Below are 27,930 nucleotides of genomic sequence, written 5' to 3'. Positions count from 1 at the left end.
TAACGTTGAGAATTTATTGAAACAAGAACAGTGATTGCAAAAACAGGACTGTTTAAAACTGGGGGCGAGAGATTTGGAAGGGGTTTTGTGGTATTTAAGACGAAAAATGATAAAGGAATGAAAATATCTAAGGGAGAGACAAAACAGTGAATTCGGGGGAACCCATGTGAGCTTAGATGAAGAACATTTTGGAAAAAAAGAAGATCACCGTTACAAAAAATTGGAGGAATAGATGTGCTGAGAAAGGAGGCATAAAAGAAAGCTGAGGGAAGAAATGCAACATTAACTACAGAAAACTTCAGGGGGTCAAGAAACAGGGGGAAAGATTTTGTGTGATTGTTATTATGGATTGCCTCGTATGGAAAAGAGATAGGGGGAAGTAAGAAAGTTGAGAAACAAAAAGAAGAACAAGAAAAAAACACAGCATTGAAATGCAAACGCCATGGCTCATAAAAAGTGTTAGTAAATGGCCGCTTTTCCATTTTTCGGGACGAAGAAATAAGAGGACACATATACTGACTCAAAAAAAAAGAAAGAAGGGGAAACGAATAGAGAGATCCATGATGAATTGTATATCCATGCGAGAGAGAAGAGGGGAGTGTCGGTGTGGCTAAGTTTGGGAACAAGAAATCAAGAAAAAAGAGAGGAGGAGAGCGGCGGGAAACGGCATCAGTTCATAGAGTGACAGACAAAATTAGGGAGGGATGAATGGCGATTGAAGTCTCTGGTTGGAAGAGGAGGAAGCGTGTCCGAGACGTGGCGAGTTGCTGGCGATTGGTGGCGGTGGCTTGTATAATGGGTTCTCGTGCTGCGAGACCTGCAAAAAATATTTTGTCTTATCTAGTCTAGTCATCAGAAAGCAAAGAGAAAACACCGTATTTTCTCTATTATATGACTAGCCTATACGTGAACTTGGAGCCCAATTATCTCGGTTCCTGTGGTAGATATTGGATATCTGCCAATTGCTGAATTATTCATAATAGTACTGCCTATAATTTATCAATTGTCGCATTTTCGATATACTTTACAAGAACCGAGACAATTGGGATCAAAAACGCTAGCGTAAATGCTCTAATAGAAGCCGATTCAAGCCGTAAACTTTGAGGTCAATTATCTCGGTTCCTATGCTAGATATCAAATTTTTGTCAACTGATAAAATGTTTTTCATAATATAAACTATATTTTATTAGTTATCATATTTTTGATACCTTCCACAGAAATTGAGATATTTAAGCTCAAAGTTGACTGTTTGAGTAGGCTTTAATCAAAGAAGGTTGACGGTTTGGGTGGGTTTTCATTACACTACAGGGTTTTCTCTTCTGCTAATAGCCTTAGTATGAATTCCTTACCTTCAATGGCGGGCGCTCCTCACGAGCCAACATTGGAGTTCCAGCGTTGGTCGGGTCGTTCTCCTCAACCTCATCTGGGAAGACAACTGGAAGTCCCTTGGAGACGTACTCCGTGCTTGGAGACTTCTTTTTTCCGCTCTTCTTGATGCACGCGCAGTAGATGATGATGGCGACGGCGATGGCCAGAAGAAGGAATAGCAAGATGCAGATGAGAAGGAGCTGAGAGTCGGCTTCTTGCATGGATTGGATGGTTGGGGCTGTGGTGCTGATCTCGACAGTCTCATCGCAGTTTCCGTGACGAATCATTGTGGCACGACGGACGTAGAACTGATTTCCCATAGTCTTCACAAACTCGGTCTTGGTTCTCATTTTCTGTTTCATGATCATCTTGGAAGCCATCGCATCCAGAGCAACCTTATCACAGACCTTGTATGGAATGGAGTTGTTACTGAAAGCCACCATGGTCTTGTTGTTCTTGGATCCAATCTCCTGAATGGTGAAGGTGTTGATTGGAGCTTTGAGGGATCTGGCAAGGGCGCGCATCAACAAGTTTCTCTTGGCTGGGTTCGTTGCCATCTGCTGTGGAGTTGGCATGTCCATTTCGAGCTCGACGCGGTGGTTGGTTGGGAGAGCTGGCTTCACATTGATTTGGAATGGAGCAGAAGCGAGTTGTCCAGCTTTATCACGAGCCTCGAGACGATAGTTGAACTCTCCAGTGCGCATTGGGATTCCGATCAGTCCCTTGTTAGCCTCGTTGATCATCCAGACCTCGGCGTTGTCCAAAGCAAGCACAGTGAGCTTCATCTTGAAGGTGTCACCGTCCTCGGCATCTTTGAAGGTTTCAGCTGGCACGCGGAGTTCACAGATTTCTCCTCTGAAAATCACAATTCGGAATGAGTTTTTGAGTTTCTAGCTTTGATTGAATCTCAGTCTAGTCAAGCTTAACGATTTTTATGAATTAAAGTTGACTTGGATGAACTTGGATGTTCATTCAAGTCTACTATAAGCCGTTAAATCCCGTTAAAGTCATTAGCTTACATACAACGTACCTAGTGCATACAAACGATGGAAGTCGGTTCAGAAGAATTGGCTTGTTGTCATTAAATACTCTTCTGGTGGTACGGATCAACTCAGTGGTTGTACGAAGGTACTCGGTGGTGGTCTCATCCTCCTCGACAGGCTCTGGAGTTGGGGTTGGAGCGACTCCTTTCTTGAAGAATCCCTTAGCGAGCTTGAGAGAGTCGTAGTCGACATCCTCCCGATCGACAAATTCGTCCATGTAGTTGACAGCCTCGTCGAAATCCTCACAAGCCACTCTCCAGATAGCCATGTAATTTCCATTAACTGCTTCCTGACCGATTTCCTCGAGATTACGGTTGATCAAACTGAAGTTGTACGAGTAGACACGGACGGTCTTCACATTTGGATCCAATTCCAGCTCGTTCATAGCTAAAGCAGTCTCAATACGGTTGGCGAGAGTTGCTTCCTGCTCATGATAAGTCTCCATCCAGAAGGTGTTGTTTATGGTTCCACATGGGCTGATAACCTCCTCCTCGACATTCAGGTACAGGTAAGTGGGCTTGCGTCTCCTCGATGTGATCTATAAACTCAATGTTACAACAACATAGTGAATCCCCCACTCACGCGCTCCCCACAATTTCTCTCATCTATCAATTTGGCGGCTCGAAAAATTTGAGAAAAAATAGCTTGCTGCAGCTGCCTGGCCTTTGGAAGTTGTTTCAAACAATTTTTGTTGCTTTTACGATACCAGGCTACCCATTATTACCTGATTCATCACACCAAATGGACTATGGACTATCTACGTCTCCTACTACCAAATACTATCTCCTCCTTCTATTTCTACGTTTTCCCTTCCCGCCTTCTGACTCACCATAACAGTGTGCTTGCCAACATCGTTCTCGGTCGGGATACCAGTAAGAATCTGATCGCGGATCATAAGCCAAGAGGGAAGCGGGCGATTGTTTTTTCCAGATGCCACAGTGAAGTTGTCGCCGAGGTTGTGCTCGAAGAGCTCTCCGATGAAAACGCGAGTCGAGTCATTGGCAAATACCGTAGTCACCAGCAGCAGCCCCAAGACTATGAATGGGATACGCATTGTTTCTGAAAAAAAAACTTCTTTGTAGGGGTCAGGAAAGCTGAGAAGCGCTGAAGATCAAAAAATTTAGGCCTAAAATCCGTACGGTCCTCCTATCCTCCTATAGAGAAAAGGAGTGGGGGGAAGCAGAGGAGATGGAGAGAAAGTGGGTCGTGTGCTGCACGAGAAGAAGTGAACACCGGGGCGAGAAGAAGAAGAAGAAGGCGGGGAGAAGAAGGGACGACCCGGCCGGAGGGGCGGAGCCTAAATCGAAACCGTACGAAATAGTAAGTGTTTGATGGAGAGTGCAAGTGGTGCCTAACAGACACCTGGTATGTTTCTAAATTTCGATGATGAATTAATAGAAAAATTTCCCTTTTTCTTTGGGTCTTTTCTCTAAAGAGCTAAAGAAAAATCTGTTGGAGTAGATTGGAGGGAAGAAGACGATGGATAGTAGAGCAAAATGTCGAAAAAAAAACAAAAAAAAAGAGAGAAAAGATAAGAGAACTGAACTTTGTTTGCTTCGAAACTGTTGCCAGATGTTTCTGCAGGCTCTACCCATGCCCATCTTACATTTAGCATGAAGCAGAAAAAATCATCATGCTTCATTGGAACGAAAGTGGTGTAGCGGAAACAAGGGAACGACTGAAGAATCACATAGTAAAATTCCGTCAAGCGCGCCAAAAAGGACAAGAAGAACTGGCGGGAACAACTGGAGGGTCGATTTGAATATTCAAAACAGTAGAACAGAAAAAAAGAAGGAGAGAGGACTGGACCGATTATCCGAGTAGTGCGCATTTTTGATTTGTTGTGTTGCAACATCAGTCAGAGAAAAGCAGCAGAATAAACATTTTCGCAATAGGTGGTCAGTTGCGCAAAAAAATGCCGAAAAAAAGAGATGAGGGAACAGATAAGTCGTTGTTCACCTACAAAGAAGACAAATTAGAGCACTGGAGCAGCATTCGATGGGCAACTCAGATAACATGGGTGGTCTTTCGGCTAACTAATTATACCTCGCTTGCCACCTCATCGATCAAAGTTGAAAGTAATGAGGGAAAGAAGGGGTTTCTGTAGAGAAAAATGAATGGAAAGTCAAAAATGTTTAGTTTTAAGTTGATTTTCGGTCATTTTCAGGAGATCACTTTGAAAATTTTGGAGGGTCTAACACAGCAATAGATTGAATCTGTTGCGTTCACAGAATGTTTTGAAAATTCCTGGCTGTTCAGCTATTCATCTATTTCTGAAAGACACCTGTTATATTCAAGTTTTGGTGCAAAATAGGCCAAAATGGTGTTTCAGGTTTTTTTTAACGGTAACATGAAAAATAGGTGTCTTTCAGAAATTGGAAAATAGCTTAAAATGTGAGAATGTTGAAAAAATTCTGTGAATGCAAGTTTTCTTATCTAGGTCTGATTCACACTCTTCAAAATTTTCAAAGTGATCGGAACCTCAAAAGCCGAGCGCTCAGTTTCTGAAAATGACAAAAATTAACTAAAAATTGGTTTTCGTATATCTAGTTGACCGGTATTTTATATCAAATGCTCATTTAGCTTAAACCTTCTGGATTAGATATTTGTCTAGTCTAAAAGATCTAATCAGAGAAATCGGATCTGCAATTGACCTTTTGATCTATATAACTTCCAGACTTCTGCTCACTTGTAACCCAATACTCGTTATCGGCATTGATCTTTAATAATCTAGAATAATTGTTTTCCGATCGAGCCATAATTTACGATGTGCTATCTCGAGTCAGCAGAAAATTTACAAGCCCCTCTCTTTCTCGCACCTTCTGGTGCACGGCACGATCAAAAAAGAGACACCCTAAAAGCAACATGTGCGGACCTGTCAACTCATCTCTTAACAGATGGACTCGTGTCGGCATAATTGAGTCCGCGAAAAAGCTACTGCCGGGAGGATGCCGCCGGTTTACGATCCGTTTTGGCTTCTGGTTTTATAATATAAACATACTCGCTGGATAGGTTTGGTGGATAATAAGAGGAGTATGGAGACGAGAATAAGGACTGCCAGAATGCTGATGCGAGGTGACAGTTCAATTTTTTGAAAATGCTGGCCTTGTAAATCGTGAGAAGCCGTGTATATGGTAGATTCAAAAAATCAAAGGATCTTACTTGAATAAATACAGTACCAAACAATTTATTATGCAGATTGAACAATTTATTATCTAGATACGCAGAAATGCTTTTTCTGAAGAATTTCGGTCATTTTTGAACATCTTCCGTAGTCCAAAGCTCGTGTGTCACGTTTCCGATCAGTTTGAAAATTTTTGAAAATGAAAAATATACCTATGTAGATTGATACCTTTGCATTCACAGAATTTTTGAAAAAATCTAGTTTTTCAGATATTTGTTGATTTCTGAAAGAAACCTGTTTCTCACGTTTTTAATACGAAAAACGGGACAAAAAGGGTTTTTTTCAGAAATGGGTAAGAAGCTTAAAAACTAGGAACTTTTGAAAAATTCTGATAATGTAAGGTCTTCAATCTTTATCTGTTTTACATTCTCCACAAATTTCAAAATGATCGTAAACTTGGCTGCCGAGCTCCAGAATGGGGAAAATTTCTAAAAAAAGAGTGCTGTATATCTCATTTACCGGTACTGGTCATACTGTATCGCAAATATCACAGATCACCATAATCACTCTTTTTCCAATTAATCAAAATGTGAAATTTCTGATAGCGAAATGCCAAAAAATGGAGAGACAATGGGAGATAAAACTGTCTTCGAAACGATGCGAATGAACTTTAAAACTCCGTCGAGAATGGGGTAAAATAATTGGGTAAAATATGGAGTATAAAAGATAATTATACGGTAATTACAATAGTCCTATACGAGCATAATTAGACTTTACTCAAGATTCCAAGGTAGGTAGAAGGTGTGCGCTTCTCTTTTGACAAGGAAATACAGGAAATGGCAACCGTTCTCGAGAGAAGAGAGGATCGCATAATTGTCGACCCGCCCCGACATTGTCGAGAAAACGGTAATCCTGGGAATCTATATGACATACGGAAGGGATAAAAGAGATTGAAGACGTTAGGGAAGGTGGTGGTGGGAGGAGGTGACACACGAAAAAGGAGAACAGAAGGCACTGGTGGGGGGAAGAGGCAGGTGTACATTTGACTGACATGAGTGGCTCCGACCTGTGACTGACTTCTTCTTTTTCTTTCCCGTTTTTCTGCCCAAATTTGACCCCAAATTGGGACCCATTTTTGGGTCTTTTTTTTTGACGTATCCAAAATGACACGAAACGTTTTGAAAATGAATCGTCTCGGTTCATTGTTCGGACACCTTGGGCGCGAAATTGGCTGGATTAGCAAGAAGGGAAACATATTGAAGAAAGCGAACGTGCTAATTAGATGAACGATGAGGTTAGAAGAAGAGGGGACATTAGGGGGCCCTCATGGATTACCTGGCTTAGCGTTTCAGTTAATGAGGGAATGAATCGTACAGAACTGCAAGAAGAAAACGGTGCTTGGGCACCGGGAGAGACAGAAAAAATGACTAAAGATTCTATTGTTCTAGAAGCTAGTAGTAGTTGTACATGTATTGTCCCAATATTTTTGTTATTAGTCACATGATGGGAGGAGAAATTACGAATATTTTGAAACGCTGAAATATGAGTCATTGGCACGGACGGAAAAAAAACGGTATAGCTTCTATTTTCAAATTTTTTGGGGACTTTTGGGATTTGCAGACTTTCCCAGGGGCAAAAAAAATCGAGAGAAAAAACTATCAAAACATTTCTGTATGTACTTTGAGCTTCAGAAAGCTGGAGATCAAACCATCACCCCTAGAAGAATTCCATAAAGCAGATCGTAAACCAATCCTAATGAATACAGATCCTGCTTATGTAATCAATCCGTATTATGCAACACTTTTTGATGACGATGGGTTGGATGCCCCTGAATGGCACATGGTTCAGCTGCAGAAGCAGATGCTTGTAACGACATAAAGAAAAAGGCAACGGGGACACGATTCCATCACATATCATCAATTTGAGGAAAAGAAGAAGGAGTCAAGAAGGAGATGGACAACAAGATGGACAACAATCAGATTTCGTTGGAAGGATGGACGTAAAATCGAGTAAAAAATGCAGAAGCAAAATACCCAAAAGTGGCGAGCAGCACAAAAAAAGATGAGTTGGCGGAGAGGGGTCAAGCGAGCCGACCGAGCCTTGTTGGTCAAACATATGAAAGTGAGAGGAGGAAGAGCAAATGGACCATCTATGGGGTTGGTCGGCTCTCTGGCCTCCTAAAGTTGCGTCACCCGCGTACCTGTGGCCAGGTGGAGATGGTTAGATAAGCAGAACAATGACTGTGGGGTCTCTCATAGAGTCGGAGTAGAAGAAACAATTACAATTCGCTTCAATTTTAGACAACGCATGGTACCAGGGCAGGATAAAAGAGACGGATGACAAGTGCTAATAAGAAATGGACATACGATACGGTTGGGGCCTATGCAACATGCCTAATAAAGCGAAGGAGACGGAGGCCAATATTCAATCTGCATAATAAATAAGCGATCGCCGTACAAACAAAGACGACGCTTCCTTTCCCTTCCCGTCCCTATGGACCGGGATGAGCCGACAGATACAAGCACGCCGACGATGTTGCTCCCACGGGAAACCTTCGTCTTCTTTCTCTCGCTTCCAATGAATTTTGCATATAAATAGAAGAGGTCCGTATGGAAGGAATCTTATCTATCATCAGTGGACGACTGGGCAATGTTGACACCTTATTAGGAAAATACGAACAAAAGGAAAACTGAGGCACTTGAGTGAGTACTAGTACAAAGAGGAATATAAGCCAACTTGGCATGATTGACATGGGACATTTTGGAAAATGAGAAAATTAGAAACAAATTTACCGTATTTGCCTTAATAACAGCTTTTTGATATCTTTTACGGAAAATGACTTGAAACCAACTTTCAGCTTAATTATCTTGATTTTTGTGAAGTATATCACAAATCGGTCAAATTGAGCTTAAAGTTATATATAATGTGGTATTCTACTACACCAAACACGGTATTTCAACGGAAGGGAAAAACACAAAAATCGGAAGTTTGTCAGAAGCATAAAAATGTTATTTTCCCGCCAAATTTTAATAGGTTCTAGAGTAATAAAAATAGTTTCCTGCTGATAGACGCAGCTGATAGAAATCAATGATTCATCTTTTTTTTTCCAAAATAGAACTGTTACAGATGTACGAAAAAGTGAACGTCATTTTTTTCAAAACCATCACTTTTTTAGAGAATAGTTATAAGGCTTGAACGTATACACTTCTATGAGTCGTCAAAACATCGTCGTACACCTTTGAAGTGTTGTCGCTTGTGGAACATGACGAGGTTTTGCTTTTTTTGGATTTGTGCCAAGGAAAATATAAACGAAAAAGAAGATGTTATGATGTTTACACAAGAGTTTGCGTTTTTCGAAAAAGTGAAAAATTGAAAAACAAGTTCTGGTACCGGCCAGCACAAATTGGATTTTCTGGACAACAGAATCATTAACATTATTGCTCATGGAAAAATGGAATTTCAACGTAAACAAGTGGAGGGATACTGTATTCGAATTTATATTGAAGGGAGAAGGTATCTGATTTTGGATAATAAGGGGACCTTGTAAAACCAGGTTTTATTGAAAATTTCAGGAATGGCTGAGAATGGCTTATATGGACTTTTCTGGAAAATTCAGAATCCGCTCGTCAGTTTCAGAAAAGTTATATGAGTTATAGTACCAAAAATCATGTTTTTAGTGCAAAATAGAGATTTTCAAAGACGATTTTCTCGAAATCTAGAGCGTTTCAGAACAAGAAATGTTTTGTGATATAGTCAAAGTGTTATAAACAAAATTTTATAAATCGAATATTTTTTTTCAAAAAAAACTATTTTCAAATTTTCGAATTTTCACCACTTGGATGTAGTCGAAAATTGGAATAAAAATTTACTAGAAAATGTCTGAATTATGATTCATCCAATTACAACAAAATTTAATTTTCGGAGATTTCCTCAAATTGGTTGAAAACTTTGAAAAATGTCCGATTTATGAAACTTCATTTAATTCTATGTATGACGCAACTAATTTCAAGAACAAAAACATCCAAAAAATTGAGAAATTAGTCTTTAAAACCCGCTATTATTCCACTGAAAATGCGATTTTTGGTACTGAAAATCATATAACTCGGCTGAAACTTGCCAACTTTGCCAGTGTCTACATGCTATTTTCACTATATTCTAGAGTTTTCGTTAAAATTTTGGTTCTAATGGTGTTGACGTTCCTTTGTTAGAGTTAGAAAATAAAAGATTGGTAAGAACAGCCTTAAATGTTCTCTTTCTCACCTTAAAATTTGTTGATAACCCGGCCAGACTCTTAAAAAACTTGAGGCGTCGGTTTCGATTCCCGATTTCGCTTTCGATTTCGATTACGAGTGTGTAAACTCAGCTAAACTGCAATTCGAAGTTTCGTTCTGAAAAGTACAATGTTGCAATATATGTTGTCGGAAGGCGGAAAACTTCAAAAAGAGACGGCGATGGACAAAACGGAGGCGATGAGTATCAGTTGACAGAATAATTTACGATAATGTACACATTTGGAGTTTTTCAACAAGAGAGAATGGCGAAAAGAAGGGGAAGCGGAACCGTATGAAACTGTTCGCGTGAAAAAGAAAGATGGAGACAATCAGGCAGTTGCATACCTCATAAATATAATCAAGGAGGTATCTCACTTGCCCTAGAACAACCGACGAAAACAAAAAAACGGTTATCAGGCAGCGGCAGGCGACTGGCGCCGCATGAAACCTGGAAAATTCTTCATTTCTCTCCCTTTTTTACCCGTCCGCACCTACTCCCTACACCAACGCGGCAGTTTGATAACATTATGATGGCTTTAGCCAAAAAAGGAGGAAAAAAAAGCAGCATATATTGTCGCTTGTCACCCCTACCATTTGGATCGGAATCACCGAAAATGAGTGTGTATGAGGGGACAGGAGGGTGTGGGTGAGAAAAATGGTTAGGTGCTAGGTAAACATTTGGAAGGGCTTTCATAAAGTTTTTTTTCCTTCTTTTCCTCACATATAGTCACTGTTACAACTACAAGGAAAAAAGTTAGGAGAAGAAGAAAAAATTTAATGTCTCTGTACATATTTAGAAAAAGAGTGGAGGCGAAGAAACGACTAAAAAGAGACGTGCGGTGAATCTCAAAGAAGAAAAAGTTTGAGGCTCCCATGAAATATAACCCAATTAAAATTAAAATTCAGAAAAAAAACGCGTTGGAGAGCATCTATACGAGGAGGAAACTCAAAAAACAAACAGAATTGTAGACTTTTGAATAACTTGACCAAGTTGGGGAAAGTAAAAGAAGTTCAAAATGAATACTTAGAGAGGGATTTCATTAAAATCGCAAGATTTCAATCGTTCTAAAAATATTTGAACTGGCTGACTTCCACTTTTTCTGAAATTTAATAAATTGACTAGTTTTGAGCAAAAAACCTAATTTTTGAGTAGAATTTAAAAAAGGAAATTTTCGAAATTTTGATTTTTTGAAATGAGAATTTCATTAACTTTCAAACTTAGAATTTCAGAATTTCAAAACATAAAAAACCGAGTCATTGTATTTTATCGAAAATGATCCCTATACTTGCACTTGACAATTAATTATCTTATTTTGTAAGAGAGATATCAAAAATTTATCAACTGATAAAATGTTTAACATATAATTTCCCACATTTCTTTAATTTATAGATTTTCGATATCTCTTACAGAAATCGAGATATTTTAGCTTAACATGTATGTAAAGAAAAGACTGTATATTTTTGAAGAAGTCTTATTAGGCGCGTGGCGGAACACTGTAAGTCCCGTGGCATAAAACATTTTATCCAGAACTAGAATTTTAATTATATTGTTTTAGAACTTTAAAACATCTCATTATTCAATTCAGAAAGTTCCGCATTATTTTTAACATGTCTTTCATGATAGTTTTTAAAAGTTTACACTTGGAATTGCGTTGTTTATCTAGAAAAAAATAGAATCTGCTTCCCCATAAAATAAACATGGTTATCTTCCTAGGTGGTTGCAAATGACCATAAAACCGCACGGGCAATCAAAACCCCCAATCAACCATGAATGAAAACGTAAAAACCAAATAATGTTCTTAAATCCTCACAGAACAGAAAAATACGAAGGGCGTTACTTGTTAGGTATGTGTATCCCATAGTGTACCAACAATCTCTAATTACTCTCGTCTTCTTGATAGAATCAAGGCGTGAGGAGGGCACGAGTAACTGATAAAGGTCAAATGCACATTAAACTCCAACGCTCAACACATACATGTAAATACAATGAATGCGAAGAAAAAAGTTAGGCAATGTCGAGAAGAATGGTTGAGTCAGGAACAGCAAAGACAGGGGGAAGAGAAAGTATTTGCGGAAAGTTTGCAGTAGTAGGTTGGATCATGTTCTGGTGAACAGGAATTTAAATTCGGAATTTGGAATTTTAACATTATTCAAATTTCCGTAATATTCTAGAATATTAAAATTCTACTTTTACATTTCCAGTTTCCTGACTGATCCTTACTAAGGTCAATTTTTCAAGATAGCAGTCAGAAAGATATCTTCTTGTTTTCTGATGACCAGTGAGGATAATGAGGAAAGAAAAATGACCTTCTACTAGTGGGAGGAGCCAATAAAACGAGGAAAAAACGAGAAGGACCAAGCCAATTTGACCAAATGTCCAACTATTATATGATCCGATCCTCTGTCCGACGACTCTTCTCTTTTTTCTCCTCCAATTATGAGGATAATAATTGTAGTGTATCAAATGAATAGGGGAGCAGCACGATTTGAAAAGTGAAGAAGAGAAGAGATAGAGAGAATCGCCAGTAGTAGTCCAGAAGTGACCACATGAGCCCTTACAGGGTGGCGGACGATAATTGGATAATTGAAAAACGCATTTTTTGAAAGAACTGAAGGAAGCCATAAACAATTCTTCTGAAAATAACCACTATTTTTTTCAGCAAGAAAAGTGAATGATCAATGGCCGGTTGTTGGGTTAAGGAGGGAAGGGACCAATATCTAACCAAAATCTTACAATTGGGAATTTTCGAAATTTCTTTTTTACTGATTTCTATTAAATAGTTTTGAATATTGTAAACCTGAGAAATTAAATGTAGTACCGGTCAATAAGATATCCAAAAAAAAATATGTTTCAGTTGATGTTCGGCTACTTTGACCATTCTTAGGAGTCTGGATCTCAGTTGTCAAGTTTCAGATCACTTTGAAAATGTGGGAGGGTATAAAACAGATTTAGATCAAAAACTTCGCATTTGCAGAATTTTTTGGAAATTCCAAGTTTTTCAGCGATTCGCCAATTTTTGAAAATTTTTTGTACTAAATATGTCAAAAAAAGGGTGTCAAACTATAGGAATTTTTGAAAAATCCTGGGAGTGTGAAATTTTCAATCAAAGGTCTGTTTAAAACCCTTCATAATATTTAAAATGATCGGAAACTTAGAAACCAAGCTCCAGACTCTTGAAAATGGTCAAAAATGGACGAAAATCAAAGAACATTTTTTATATCCTACTGACCGATTCTGTATATTCTATTCACTAAAAAATTCCAAAAAAAAGTAATCTAGCAAATTACAAAATTTTGCAAAATTTTATAGCTCAAAATAGCCAAAAATAAAATGAAAAACACGTTTTTGTATATCTTATTGACCGGTATTATATATGGAAAGTTTTGAAACAGCCACTTACCTATCCAACTCGTAATTCAATGATTTTATAATTCTGAAATCCGCGAAGTTTTGAAAATCAAATCAATAAGAAATTTCTATTACATCCTCAAAACAAAAGCTTTTGGAGCCGCCTATGTATACAACCTGTCGAAGAAAACAAGGTGAGAAGTGGGCATGCATGCGAGTGGTGTCATGTTTCGAAACCGATCGAATTATACTAATGGATTGGGTGTGAGAAGTGGAAAACGAGGAAAAACTGAGGATGATGAGGTATGTACAGAAGCAGATGATGCTCCCGACGAGGCCACACAACGAATACGAACGTTTGACATGGTCAATGCACGCTAAGTCGAACGACAAATAGAGGAGGTAGATGCCATGGTTACATAGTCTTCTCCGCAAACGTTCGCTGGGTTGTTTCGGGTTAAGATTGGGTCACAGTTGAAATGTTTCTCAACAAGCGTTTCGTTTTCATGCTGATATCTGGGTTGGGGACAACAATGAAAAGTTTTAAGAGGAAGTGAAAGGGAAGGAATTCTCAAAATAAACAAGCGATTCAGGATTTATGAGTAGGAACGTAGGCGACCCGGTACACATGAAATAAAAAGAAATAAAAATGCGAAACACCTACAGTAGCCACTTTTTACGATTTATAATATGGTGGAAACGCGTACAAAACTGTCATCACACGTCTGGTAACCGTTGAAAAGGGCCCCGTTTAGTAAGAAAAAACAGTTTCTGACAGTAAAACAGGATCTGATGAGAAAGCCGCCACACGAAGAATGCGAAAATCGCCATTTCAACAGTATTGAATGTCTCTCAAAGCTATCCAAGCGGTCGGCCGGCCAAAAAAAAGAGAGGTAGGATGGGAAGGAGGGCGACGAGGTTGACCTAATGCACTTATAAAGGCAGATAGGTAAATCATAATATTATGGAGGTAGAGAAGAATAGGAAGACGCGAGTATGGTATTGCGCAACGCGCGCACACACACAAAGATCGACGACTCGTCGACATATCTCTATCAGCTATGCCTCTACCGTTGATGGTTTATGAGATTTGTTCAGTTAGATGCGCTGGAGTAGATAAAACTTTTTGGTGGATGAGAGCTAGAGGTTCTTCAGTGGAGGAGGGTGTGGACCACTCTTTTCTGATTCAAAAATAGACACTATTCAAGAAGTCTGAAAGCTAAGAAAATGGATAGTTTGATACTCTCAGATTCGAGGAGAATCCGAAATTTTAAAAATTCTTAAAATTGAAAGTTTCACTTTTTCAAAAATTAGAAAATTTAGGAAAATTCAAATATTGAAGGAAGTCCAGAAGCTCCGAGGATTCCGGAAAATGAATAATTACAAAAATTCAAAAGTTTCAAAATTTCAAAAAATGAAAAATAAATGTTTTTTACATGAATAATAGAAAAAGCAAATTTGAAATATTTCAAATTTCCAAAATTCCGAAAATTCGAAAATTCAAAAAATGCGAAGTTTTGAAATTTCGATATTTTTATATTTTCAAATTGTCTGAAGTTCGAAAGTTGCAAAACTTTCAAAATTCCAACAATTCAAAAATTCCCAAAAGTAAAAATCTTTCAAATTTTCCAAGATTCGAAAGTTTCGAAAATTCATAAAATTCAAAATGTTTATATAACAAGTAGTGATTTTCAAAAGTTTTAATTTTGGGAAAAATATTCAGAAAGTGTTACTATTTCTGTTATATTTGTTGAAAAAACACGTTGCTCCCAAAAACTCAACGATCCATCTTTTGGGAGATTTGAAAGATTCACGTGGCTCACAAAAATTTTTGAAATTTCAGTACTTTGATGTGAAAATTAAAACTTTTGAAATTCACTACTTGTTATATATTGAAACTTTCAAAAATCGAAAAATGCAAAAATTCAAATTTAGAAAAGTTCCGAATTTGCTAAAATAACAGGATTTCACTAAATTTTAAGTTTCCAAATTTTCAAATTGTCTGAAGTTAGAAAATTCAAAAAATTCAAAGTTTTCAAAATTTCTGAAGTTCGGAAGTTCCAAAATCACAAAAATTGCGAAAATTCGAGAAAGAAATATTTTCACTTGAATGAAAATTTCCAAATTGAAAAGATTCCAAAAAAAGTAATCTAGCTAACTTAAAATTTCAGAAACCTTCTAGAATATCTCTAAAGGTTCATTTTCTAATTTAATGATCAAGAAATTCATTTCAAAAACCAAAACCAATTAGTCAACTTAACCAGATCACTAAAATTTCGATAATTGGATTCAAGGACACAACAATCTCCAAGTTTTTGTTCTCTATCATTTACGGACCGAATTCCGACACGCGCCACCTCTTGTTATCAAATCCAGAGTGATACGGATCGGAAGTGGCAGTTCGCTTTTGGAATAGTCATTAATTCAAATAGGAGGTGTGAATTCTAACAAATTCGGATTCGTATAATGAATCTGACTTCCAGGATTTTTATTCAAACTGACAAGGAGAATTGGAATTTGTGAAGTTGACAACAACAAAGGCGAACGGATGACTAGGGGCACCAGAAGTGTGAAGTTGAATCTTTGTGTTAGAAGAAAATAGAAGGGGGACGAAGAGAAAAGAAGATCCCCATGATGCACACACGTCCTGAATACCAATCATCCTCCCGAAATGCTCACCCAACTAGTATATTAGATCATCCGGAGCCAAGAAGAGACAACAAGGACCACGCAACGACAACTCATATGACAATGAAGATTTGTTCCAAAACAGAGAAAAGGAAAAATCTGTGGAATGGCGGAATGTGGAAAAAGGATGAAAAATATATGAGAGGGTGGAGCTGAACGGATTTGGAAATTTTAGAATGAAAAAAGGAGGGTGTGGTTGAATTTGAGAACGGTTTTCTTAATAGAAAATGGGTCAATTTGAAAGATCCTCAAATGAAATCTGAGGCGATATTCACGTAGTGTTTTGGAGAATAGTTTGTTTCTATTTTTTCTCTCTCCCACTCTCGAAAATTTTGTTTTAAAAAAAAGTGAGAATTGAACGAAAACGCTCAGTTTTTTTTTGTAAAATACAAGTTTTTACTTTGTTTAATGTTAAACTTCAATTTACCTCAATTTCTTGTTTTAAAAAGGATATATTGCTAAAACAGCTCTATGAAAACTTTATGATCTACTTGCATGCCTATATTTTGTATCAAATTATAGGAAACCTGTTGTTTTAAATTTACAGTACTTTGTCTAAAATAAGAGAGGTATTTTATCTAATGGAAACTTACTCACGCCGTCAAATTTCAGTTTAATTATCTCGGTTTCTGTGAAAGGTATCACAATTTGGTCAACTTATAAAATATTGGTGATACTGTGATAATCAAATTACCAGTTGACAAATTATTGATATCTTTCTCAAGAATCGAGATAATTGAGCTCGATTGATTGACGGCTCGGGGGGATTTTGATTAGAAAAAATACAGTAAGTGGCAAAAGTGTTGTTCAATGTTTCTGGAAATCATTTACAAAAAAGTCCAACTTTCAGTATTTTTGGGCAATCTCATTTCGTTTGTTTGGAAAATTACTCAATTGATTTATTTTTTTAATGCTTCTCCAGAAGAACATGCTTATAAATACGGCCTCTGGACCACATTTGAAAGACTACAGCATTTTTATTGAATATCAAATAGTGTCCGATACCAGCAACCATAAGCTAATCCAATCCAATACATTTCCACACTAAAAACCAATTTAATCCTATTGTCCTAGTTTTTTCAAACATTGCCCGTTCCTTTCTCTCAATCCGAACCAGAAAACCGGCGCAGGTGGGCTTTCTCAATAAGGCAACATGAAAATTTACAGCTCACCAAAGAATAGAGACTGCGAAGCTTTCTTCGTAATGAAAGGAAATGGGGGAAGGAAAGAGGACAAGTGATTTATATGTGTCCTCTGTCCCCCTCTTACAATGACCAGCAATTTTGCAGGTGTTATGGATCCAGGTGTATGAGACGTCTGTCGGTCTGTTCGGATTTGCGACCTTGGAAGACAACGACTCTTATGTCTGTTGCGCGAAACATTCCAATTTTCCATGGAAAAAAGCGTGAAAAACCGCGGCCTTGGTTCGCTGCCCGCTAGTTAAAAGTTAATCTATGGCATCAAAAAGCGCGCCAAATTAAAAAAAAAGAACAGAAGCAAGGTCCAACAAGACGAACGCTTTAATTAAATTTGAAGGTATGTGTGTTCACATGGATGAACTCAAAAACCCGGACCGCGCGACCGGGTCGAACAAATAAAATAGTGGTGGATTAGTGGCCCCCGATGTTTGGGATAGATGACCGCTTGTCGGGGAAAAAGACCTTATTAGAAGAGACAATTCTAATAATGTTGTCTAGATTGCGGATGAGCATGCGAGCGGCAAAGCATGTTCGGTGCGGTTGAACGCATGGAAAAAATAGCTTTGCTAATGGAAGAAATAGTAAATTAGCGGTACCATGAAAAGGAGGAGAAGAAGGATGCGCGAAATTAAATTACCTTGTGGGTTGGAAGGTTCCAGAAGGCCCAGGTTCAAATAGATGAAGGTAGAAACGAAAATTAGGAAAGGGGACTACACAATAGTGGAATCATAGGGAAACAGTTTGACTCATTAATGTAAAAGTTCAAAAACATGAATAGTAAAAAATTACTGTATTTCTTTCAATAGAATCCCACACAAATTTTCGAGGTCAACTACCTTGCTTTCTGAGAAAGATATCAAAAGCTTGTCAACTGAAAAATTGTTTATAATAACACAACCAACAATTCATCAGTTGACCAGCTTTCGATATCTTTGTTTAAAATTGAAATGATTGAGCTCAAAGTTGACGATTTGGGTAAGATTCTTCTTGAGGAAATAAGCTATGCATTGATTAAAATTTTGGAAATCTTGAAATATCATTTTTGGGAAATACTAAACACGTGTTTTCATTTAGACTGGTTTACGAAATTCCGATTTGTGGCTCTCCGTATTCTGTAGAGCCACCATAATGGGTTTTCCGAATGCGATTCTCATTTTCAGGATTCAAGTCGTAAAACAACGTCTAAAATTGCCAATCCTAGAATTGCGAATTTCCAATTTATTGTGTTCTTTCTAAATTACGAAACACCGACCGGGGACCCCTCCAAAAAGTGTTGGCAATTACCGCAAAAGCAGTATGATCCGGACCGGAATAAGGAAAAGTGTTGGATATGGGTGGTCCGTCGAAACCTAATCGGGTCATAAAAATGCAAAGTGCAACCACACACAACCGACAACAACGGAAAATTGAACGGTGTTTTGAAAAGGGAAAGAGAATAGGGGGTAAAGAAGAAAGAAAATGAGAAATGACCACCCATGGAGAAGGTGCATGTAGGGCCAATGAATGTTGAAATTGGCATTACGAAATGAATGGAATGAATAGTAGAAAATGAAATGTGAGAAAGAAACAAGTATATACAAGAATTTTTCAATTGCTCTGAAAGTTTGAAAATTTCAGAGTACACTGAACAGAATGAAATTTTCAGCTTTGTGATTGACAATTGATGTCAAAATTAGCACTGAAACAAGAGTTATGGCAGTTTGAATCTTTTTTATCTCGCTTCATTGAAATTGTAACAAAAATTAGTCAACTATACTAAAACTAAGACTGAAGTTATATTTTTGTTTGATTTTTTCTGATATTTTCAGGAAAACTGGAGAACTGTAAAAAACGTTTTAGAGCTTCACATTTTACGATTGTAAAAAATCAACACATGATATCTTCCTGTTTGGTACTGTATAAAAAATGTTGACTGAAAAAATTCTTTCAAAATTTAACTAAAAAGAAGCTACCGTTAAACCTCGAATGTAAGGACCCTTTTACTTTTAACTTCAAATCCATTATTCTCAGTTACTGTGAAATAAATCAAAATGTTATACACTGATAAATTCTTTATCATATTATCAGCCGCATTTTATCAGTTGACACACTTTTGATATATTGCATAGAAGCTGAAACAATCGAGCTCAAACATGACAGTGTTGAGGCGCTTCTATTAGGTTGGAAGGAAAGTAACTGTCCCTTGTTTTATCTGTGAACAATACAAAAACCAGATTAAGCCAACATTAGCAGTATGCACCGTCGTGTTCCATAGCATGTTGCCAACATTCAGGTATTTTGTGGCTATTCCACCTCCAAAAGCGAGCTAGCCGCAGATCAAAGAATTTATTTTTTAGTTTTTTTTTTCATAAATGGTGCAAAATTCATCACCCTCTAGATTACTTCGTATATCTCCGAATAACCAATAATCTGATAGAGCCGAGTCGGGACCATAAGTATGTGAGGGAGAACCGTGTCGATGAAGCGGCTCAGGTCTGACTTGACTGTCGTTAAAAAATGAAAAAAACCGCATGTTCACGGAAAGTCACGTAGTACCTTAGCCGCTTTGGCTGGACGGTTCTTCTTTACTTCCGTGAAAGTTCTAATTTTGTTTTATCAGACTATTGGTTATTCGAAGATATACGACTTCATCTGGAGCGTAAGAACTTTAACATTATCGATGAGAAAAAAAAGTACTACAGCAATACTTTGATTCGCGCCCAGATGGCTTTTGGAGGGATGGTATCCACGAGTTACCTAAATGTTGACAACATGCTGTGGATCACGACGGTACATACTGTCAATCTTGGATTAATCTTGTTCTTGTTTTATTTACTAATTGAATAATGGACAGTTACTTTCCTGCCAACCTAATAGGTTTTACTATTTTTTTTTCGAAAACATGTTCTAGTCAGACAAATGCTTAGAAAATATAAAGGTAATACAATTGGAAAATTCTTAAGGTACAATCTCCCGTTCTTGTTGAAAAATTATAACCGTGCACAAAACTCCAGAATCTTCCTAGATGACATTCTGGTGAAAAGTGGGAATGTTTTGGCAGGCTGACATCCGAGCAACATGTAAGTACACGTTCAAGTGGATGTGTGTGGGGTGGTTGACCAATTAGCGGATAAGCGTTCTCCAACGTTCATGAATATATAAAAAGGAGAGGGAGAAGGACGTCGTGAATTTCTGGTGTGGGGTTTGTAATAACCATAATAAAGTGGGAGGCAAGGAAGAAGGGGTTCATAATGAAACTGGAAGACACTGAAGAGAGCTTCGATTTTTCCAAAAATGATTCATTAAGCTTCAAAGTCTATGAACCTTTTTTCAAAAAAAAATAGAAAAGTATCAAGGGGGTGTTAAAATCACATGTGAACGCAGAGAAAACAAGAGATGCGCTGGAGGCTTGTGCAGCACAAAACTTCTGTTGTAAGACATCAGCCGGGAGATAGCGCTGAGCACAAAATATATCCGGTGAGAGAACAAGGGGTCCTTCCCTCCTTCACCGCCGATATTCCCCCCATCATTCGCTCCTCATTTCAATTCGTTTTCTTCTTCTTCTTTGCTTTTTGCTACCCACACGCTTTTTGACTGCGTAATTTTTTGTCTGTCTTTTCCGCGTTGACTCGAACAGTGTGTAATGTGTACCGCCCCGGGTTTTTCCACAGAAACGCAACTTGGACACCAATCCGATTAGTTTGCTGCTGGGACAAGAATTAGATATTCAATAGTGCGCAAAAGTGGACAATGGAAAAGGAGGATCAATTACATAACGAATGCATGTTGCAAAAGGGTGGTGTAGAAAAGGAGAAGGAATCAAGATGGGGTGTTTTTTACAGAAATCTTATCTTACAGAAATTTTTAAACTTTAAAAATTCAAAAAGCGGGAGAAAAGGTAATACTGGGTGAAGCGGCGAGGCAAGCAATTGGAAAAGAAGCTAAACAGAGAGGCCAAAATTGGTTTCTGAGCAAATGGAATGTATGTACAGCGATAAATCACAGAATCAGACGCATGACGACGACGATGATGATGGCGAATATCAAGGTTGACGGACGGGTGAAGGCTGATTGGCATATCTGCAAACAAGGGTTTATAACGAAATCCCCAGGAGAATCGAAAACTAACGAATTCCAATTGCTCAAGACTTTTGACTCTGACGCCAGTCACGGATTTGATGAATTTTGAGATATGACAATCGGTGGTGCATCCCGGGATGAAGAGTTCGTGTACGTCGTCTGGATCTTCTGATGTGGAGTTTCGGAAATAGATCTGGAAAAATAATATTTCAAGAAAAGCTTGAAACTAGCCAATTGCAGCCCACCCAATCTGTGAACTTTAAACTCAATTTTCTCAGTTCCTTTGATAAATATCAAAAAATTATCAACTGACGGAATATTGGTGATATTATAATATATAATTTATCAGTTGACAGAATGTCATTATGTTACTTAAAAATTAAGATAATTAAACTCAAATTTGAAGGTTTGGGTTGGCTTCTTTCAGAACAAAAACGTAATTTTTCATTTTTCTAGAAAATAAAATAGATTATCAAGAGAAAAGTGCATTGAAAGTTGCGTAAAATTGGCAAGGGCATTGAAAAGTTGAACATTTCCGCTTCTGGTATAACAGAAAAGGGCGAACATATTTTTTACAAAAACTAACAAAACAATTTTCAAGTCAAATTTCACTTAATCTATCTTGGTTCTTGGGAAAAATTTTCGAAAAACCCTAAACTCAATTTTATTTATATTATGAGAGAGGTTTTGGCAATTGACCATTCATTGATATTTTTCCCGAGAGCCAAAAAAACTTGAGCTGACAATTAGGTTACACTTTTATTCTAATTTTCCCCGGTGCGTTGTCTTCTACAGTAATCTGGACTGGTGGTTTTTCGTTTATCTCAATTTCTTAAATAAAATAAAAAAAATTACCCGAAACATGGTCATAAACCGCGATGCACACCTGTCCGGATTACTGTACAAAACAATGCACATAAATACCTCTCCCATTTGGTTCAAAAACTTTCATTATCTTTTACCTTTATATTATTTCCCGTATGAAGTTCCACCATTATACAAGCCGTGTATGGAATCAGCTGATGGTTACTGATTCCAAGACCATAGAGTAGTGCGGTCAACGTTCCGTCGTGCTGAATAACCAAATAATATGACTTTTGTCTTCGAAATTTTAGTTACTGAAGAATATAGCAACGCTTTCTTTGTGTTCAAATGTTGGGATGCCAGAACTAAACTTTCCGACCATTGATCAATCATGTAGCCAGCCCTGAATACTTCTTATGTTTCTTTTTCATAGTTAATGTGTTAACTTACATATATTTTGCTTTTTCTCTGCTATTGAAAAGTTGGAGTCTCGCGATTCTTCGAATTTCTGTGATCGTATCCAGTAAGCTTCGATTATTGACCTTTTGCTCCACCCATTCTGGGAATGGGAGGCCGTTATAGTGTTCTAGAATAATATTGTAGATATCTTTGATATTCGCGTAGCGAGTCACGTGGCCGGTATGGTTTGAAATCATATCCAACTCGGATTTGTATCTGGAATAATGTTGTTCTATTTGCTGCAAAATTGAAACACTTACTTTTCATTAATATCTCTTTCGATTTTCTTTCGTTCATCCGCCACTATTCTCTGATAGTGTGGACATTGAATTTTGCTCGGACGGAGCATCTAAAAATGTAATTTTTCAATTTCTAATTCCATTTGCATACTGTAAAACCTGTAATAGAAGGACTTCAATTCTGAGCTCAATTATTTCTGGTCTTGTGCAAAATATCAGAAATGTGTCAACTGAAAAAATGTTCATAATATTATGATGAACAATTTCTCAGGTGACAAATTAAAACAGTTTTTAACATGAACAGTGATCAATTGGCTCAAAGTTAAGAGTGACACTTCCATTACACTTTTTATGGTGAGTAAGGTACCGGGTCTGGCTTCCCATTGGTACGGATTGGAATCGGTTGCCAGTGTCTAAACTTTCCATCATTCCAAATTTGCAAACCGTCCGGCGGGAACAATGTGGTGGCTACACACTGCGCCGTTTCAATCGCACGATCCGCATCGGAAGCACGGATCGTAATCTAAAAATAACTTTACAAATTCATCACTTGATTCTAAGATTGTTGAACGATATTATATACATTATCGTTTAAAAATATACAGTATCGGTTTAAAAGATATACCAAATATAATTTTCAAGTCGAGTTTGACCTTTTCAGAAGATTATAGCTTGGTTTTCAAATTACCGATTATTTTCTAACTTTAGAGTGTGTAAAACAAACCTAGATCAAAAATTTCACATTCACAGAATTTTTGAAAATTCCTACTTTTCCGCTTTTCGTTAATTTCTGGAAGCCTCCTCTTTTCGGGCCGTGTTTTTTACTGAAAATATGAAAAAAAACAGATAATGTTCAGATATCGGCCAATAGCTAAAATACTTGTAATTTTCAAAAAATTCGGTTTATGCAAAGTTTTCAAACTAGGTCTGGTTTGTACCCTCCAAAATTTTCAAAGTGATCGAAAACTTGACAGCCAAGCCATAAACTCCTGTAAAAAGTGAGAATAGCCGAAAATCAACAAAAAAAAATACGTGTTTCTTATTGCTGTAGGAGAATTTCACCTTTTTTCGATCGAAAACGGATAAAACCGAACTTTGATACCGACGACGCAAGAACCTGCCCAGTTTCGTTGCCTGATCAATGCCGACCTGGAAGTAAAAAAATGAGAAAAACATTTAAAGATAAAAGAAAAGCCCAATAGCCAACATTTGTCAGTTGGTTCCATCCGCGAGGCCAATACGTCTCGTTGTAAGGGTCACTAGGATACGGTAGACTTTCTGGAGCACGGTCACCGTGGCGCCAAACGGCCAACAAGAATTCCACCTCGGCTACACATGGTAAGAGTAGCGAACTGAAGACCAAGTAGAGAAATTGCATTTCTGCAAACGTTGAATGTTTTGGGGACAAAAATGTTGAGTGAATAGGTCAAATTGTGTTGGATGAGTGGAAAGTTGAGGAATTAGATATGGTGTTTAGTTTTGCATTTTTTCGGTCAGGAATACAGAATTCTTCAAGCGTCATTTTATATTTCTATAAAATAAAAATTGAAAGAAATCATTAAATTAGTTTTCGTTAAATGAGAAAGTGAAGGAAGTCGTTAAATTAGGTAATGACTGTGTTTTTCCTTTTTTTTTCCGCTTTCGAAAATGAGAATACTGAAATTTGTTCGATTCAACATCCAGGAAGTCTCCCACTAGCACATATCCAAAATATCTAAAAATGGAAGATGCTTCTCCAGATCAGAGACCATACAAGATTCAAATGCTACTGAGCAATCAAAAATCCAAAATTTTCGTTTCATCACTAATAAGGAATTTCCGGATGTCTCATCGTTTTTGAACATTTTCTAATCCTATCAAGGTGTCACCGAAAAAAAATTCGCCATCCAAAAAACAGAATCATCAAAAAATAAAAAGTTGGACCATCAAGTCGCAAAAAAAAATAAATTGGTGGAAGAGAAATACACGAAAAAGCATGTGTGTTTCTTGTGTGTAGTAACACATCTCATCATCCATCGAGATGTTGTTAAACTTCATTGTTGTGACTCTCCCAGGATTGACATGGGGCTTTTGAGACAAGATAAAAATTGATAAGTCGTGTCTCTTCCATCATTTTTTTTCTTGTTGGTCTCTCTTTTGGTTGCCACTGACTTGTGTTTCGAGGAGGTTATGACACCAAGAGATGATAGGATGGCAATCAGAAGTAATCAAATTTTTTAATGATGTTGCTGTTGTTGGATGGGAGAAAAAATCAAATGAAAATGCTACAAGTGGTCTAGCGACGACACATGACACCAATAACCCATCTTCTCATTTAACATCCACTAGTCTACTAATTGGATGCTCCTGATGGGAGAGAGATAGAAAACATATAACAGGAAAACATGAAAAAAATAGCTGTTAAATGAATCGAAACACAACATGTGTTATTTGCAGTCAATCTCATTTTTCGTTTTCCTACAGTATGCCCAAAGTTCAACTAATTTTATATAGCAGCAAACTAAAACCCGTCCCAACTCCAAACTCAATTTTCTCGAATCTTGCGAAAGATATCAAAAACGTGTCAACTGAGAAAATATTGGTGATTCCATGATTATATCAATTGACCAAATTTTGATATCTTCCACGGGAATCGAGATAATTGATTAGAAGAAATACGGTATCTGGATTCAGGTTTCTTTCTTCTACGAAGTGTCAAACTCTTCTGCCTCAAGTTCTACTGTTGTTTTTGGAGCTCTTAAATAAGAAATTGAGATCAATTTAAAGTTTGGTGGTCACTTTAGCGTACAAAAACAAATGAAATTCAAAAACTGGACTTTGGAAAACATTTGAAAGTTTTACCGATGATGGATAAGCGAATTTTCATGACGGTATGATGAAAATGTTGTTAGTAAACCGCTTTTACTAGCTTTTTGTTTTGAATACGCTATCAGTTCAATCGAAAACGATTGAATAAAGGACTGCAGATTATAGTTTTTTCCGACTGGTTTTTTTTTGAATTTTCTGAAAATACTACGAAAAGCTTTTGGGTGTATTTTCAAACACTGTTAAAAATTCAGGAAAGATGTACCGTAAACGCTCATAGAATCCCACATTAAGATCAATTATCTCGATTCCTGTGAAAGTTATCAAACATTTGTCAACTGATAAATTATATATCGTAATATTATCAAAATTTTATCTGTTTACTAATATTTTATAACTTTCACAGAAACCGAGATAACTGAGTTTAAAGTGGACGGTTTGGGTTCTATCTGAGGAAATACAGTAGTTTGCATTTTTCAAGTTTTGTGAATAACATTTCAAATTTTTATCAATTTGTGAAAAAACCAAAAAAAAATTCAAAAGAAAAAAAAATTGAGTTCTTCAAGCATCTAATCCAAAAAACCAAAAAAGAAGGCAGAAGAACAAAAAAAAAGAGGATTGAAGACCAAGTGGTTCCTCTCCAAAAAAAAATTGTCCTTCAGCTAATTCATCAAATAAAGCTCTCAGAATCTTTACCCATTCATCAATTCAACCTCTCAAGCAGCTTTATTTTTCGTTCAAAATGAATCCTAACAAAAACGATTCGCCAAAACAAAAGACCTCATTCAAGACAAAAAAGAAGGAAGAAGAAGAAAGCGTGAAGAACCACAAGTTGCGGTTTTTTCACAGATTCCGATACCGATAAGATTGGTTATCTGGCAGAATGTGTAATGGTCGGATGGTTTTCACTTTAAGATTGATAACGTGCGAAAAAGATGATATAATACATCGATACAAGTTTGAGTTCGTATTGAAGGAATGATGGAGTGTCTGCAGAAGGCGTTGGAGGAGGAAGAGGAAGAAGAGAGAATGTTTCCACTTCTGATAGTGCAGACACAAAGATCAAATACGGGTTAGGTCAGAGACAATAAGTAACTGGAGAAATTGATAATTTAGATAAGATTCGTATTTTGATACTTTTTGTGATCAGCAAGAAAACAAAAACGGTAACGGACAAAAATTATTTTATTTTCATTTTTTGAGTGGAACAATGTCCATTCAGAAGCCCTGAAAAATGAGTCATCACTTTAAAAGTTGTCTAAAAATTTCAGAGTATCTTCAACAAATTTAAAACTTCATTTTTGTAACTGAACTTCTTGGAAAAATTCAAACGAAACGAGTTAAGCAGTTTTGAAGAGGCGCATACCGTGAACACTCTAATAGAACGCTATCTGAAAAGCCAATTTGAGCCCATGTATCTCATTTTCTGTGAAAGATATCAAAAAGTGGTTAACAAATATAATGTTGCTGATATCATGACGAACATTTGATTTGTTGACAACTTTTTGATATTTATCAAAAGAAGTGAGATATATAGGCTCAAAGTGGACGTTCCGGGAGCCGTTCTGTTAGAGTGTTTACGGTAGCTCGTGACAGTGATAGTTTCGACATTTTTGGCACTTGTACAGTTACAAACACCTCTTCAAAAATTGGCAAAGATGTTGTAAATTATAAAAAATTTTATATTTTCCGCTGAAAAGTTGAAATACGATGATTTTTTGTCCGGTATTATCTATATAGCTTCAGAATATTTTTTAGTTTCAAAAGGATCCAAATTTTTAATAAATAAATTCCGGACATATTCCAAAATTTCAATTCAATTATCAAGATTCGTGCATTTCTCTCATGAAATTGTATTTATTTCAGAATTTAAAGTCGAACACCGAAATTTTTATCTCTGCTGACGTTTTTTGAACAATTTCTGATGGTCAGAATTTTATAGTATGTAGATCCGTAACTTTTTTAGTTTATGGTCATCTTACGTTTAGCTATGCAGGAAAAACTGAAAAAAATTATGACGAAAATGTCAAATATCTTGGATCCAGGCTAGGTCGGCTAGGTCGGTTTTCGACGAATCAGACAGACAAATTTTCCACCAAAAATTTTTTCGGATAATCAGATATCTCCGCAAAAAAATTTTTGGAGGATTCTCAGTCGAAGAATCTATCCGAAAAAAGTCGGATAATTATCTGAAAAACTGGAATAATCGGATATCCAATTATCCGACTCCGACCGAGCTTGTTTCCAGTTAAAGGACCCAATTTTGAAAACAAAAATTTTTTTTGAAAATTTAGTTAAAGTCTTTTCTTTTTTCAAATTGATAGCATTATATACCCGCCCTCACATCTGAAAATTATAATTTCCTAAATTTTTCATTTGAATTCGTCACTTCTTTACATTAAAGTAACATCTCAAAAATCTGAAATTCTATTCTAAAATGCCAAACAAAATGATTCATGAAAAATATGAAAAATAAACTACGGAAGTTCAGAATATAACATTTTCTGCGATATGTGTTCGTC

At 37.0% G+C, this 27,930-nt stretch overlaps 4 protein-coding genes across 4 annotated transcripts; all 4 read right to left on the bottom strand.

Moving 5' to 3' along the window:
- Positions 1 to 694: 694 nt before the first annotated feature.
- On the bottom strand, positions 695 to 3,465 carry Cbr-dgn-1 (the record flags this gene model as incomplete). Its single annotated transcript, XM_045239227.1, has 4 exons — positions 695 to 817; positions 1,350 to 2,223; positions 2,399 to 2,949; positions 3,229 to 3,465. 4 exons carry the CDS (start codon positions 3,463 to 3,465, stop codon positions 695 to 697), a joined length of 1,785 nt encoding a protein of 594 aa, XP_045096240.1.
- Positions 3,466 to 5,173: 1,708 nt separating this feature from the next.
- Positions 5,174 to 5,326, bottom strand: CBG27556 (the record flags this gene model as incomplete). Its single annotated transcript, XM_045239226.1, has 1 exon — positions 5,174 to 5,326. One exon carries the CDS (start codon positions 5,324 to 5,326, stop codon positions 5,174 to 5,176), a length of 153 nt encoding a protein of 50 aa, XP_045100009.1.
- A 13,074-nt stretch (positions 5,327 to 18,400) lies between these two features.
- CBG27555 lies at positions 18,401 to 18,532 on the bottom strand (the record flags this gene model as incomplete). Its single annotated transcript, XM_045239225.1, has 1 exon — positions 18,401 to 18,532. The coding sequence occupies one exon, from the start codon at positions 18,530 to 18,532 to the stop codon at positions 18,401 to 18,403; it is 132 nt and encodes a 43-aa protein (XP_045100008.1).
- A 2,488-nt stretch (positions 18,533 to 21,020) lies between these two features.
- CBG17548 lies at positions 21,021 to 23,981 on the bottom strand (the record flags this gene model as incomplete). Its single annotated transcript, XM_002644033.1, has 9 exons — positions 21,021 to 21,101; positions 21,151 to 21,294; positions 22,064 to 22,174; positions 22,221 to 22,308; positions 22,356 to 22,580; positions 22,625 to 22,713; positions 22,971 to 23,126; positions 23,666 to 23,752; positions 23,811 to 23,981. The coding sequence occupies 9 exons, from the start codon at positions 23,979 to 23,981 to the stop codon at positions 21,021 to 21,023; spliced, it is 1,152 nt and encodes a 383-aa protein (XP_002644079.1).
- Positions 23,982 to 27,930: the final 3,949 nt, after the last annotated feature.

This window comes from Caenorhabditis briggsae (assembly GCF_000004555.2).
Source record: "Caenorhabditis briggsae complete genome, chrX, whole genome shotgun sequence".
NCBI classification, from domain to species: Eukaryota; Metazoa; Nematoda; class Chromadorea; order Rhabditida; family Rhabditidae; genus Caenorhabditis; species Caenorhabditis briggsae.
This window is presented reverse-complemented; position numbering and strand designations above follow the sequence as displayed.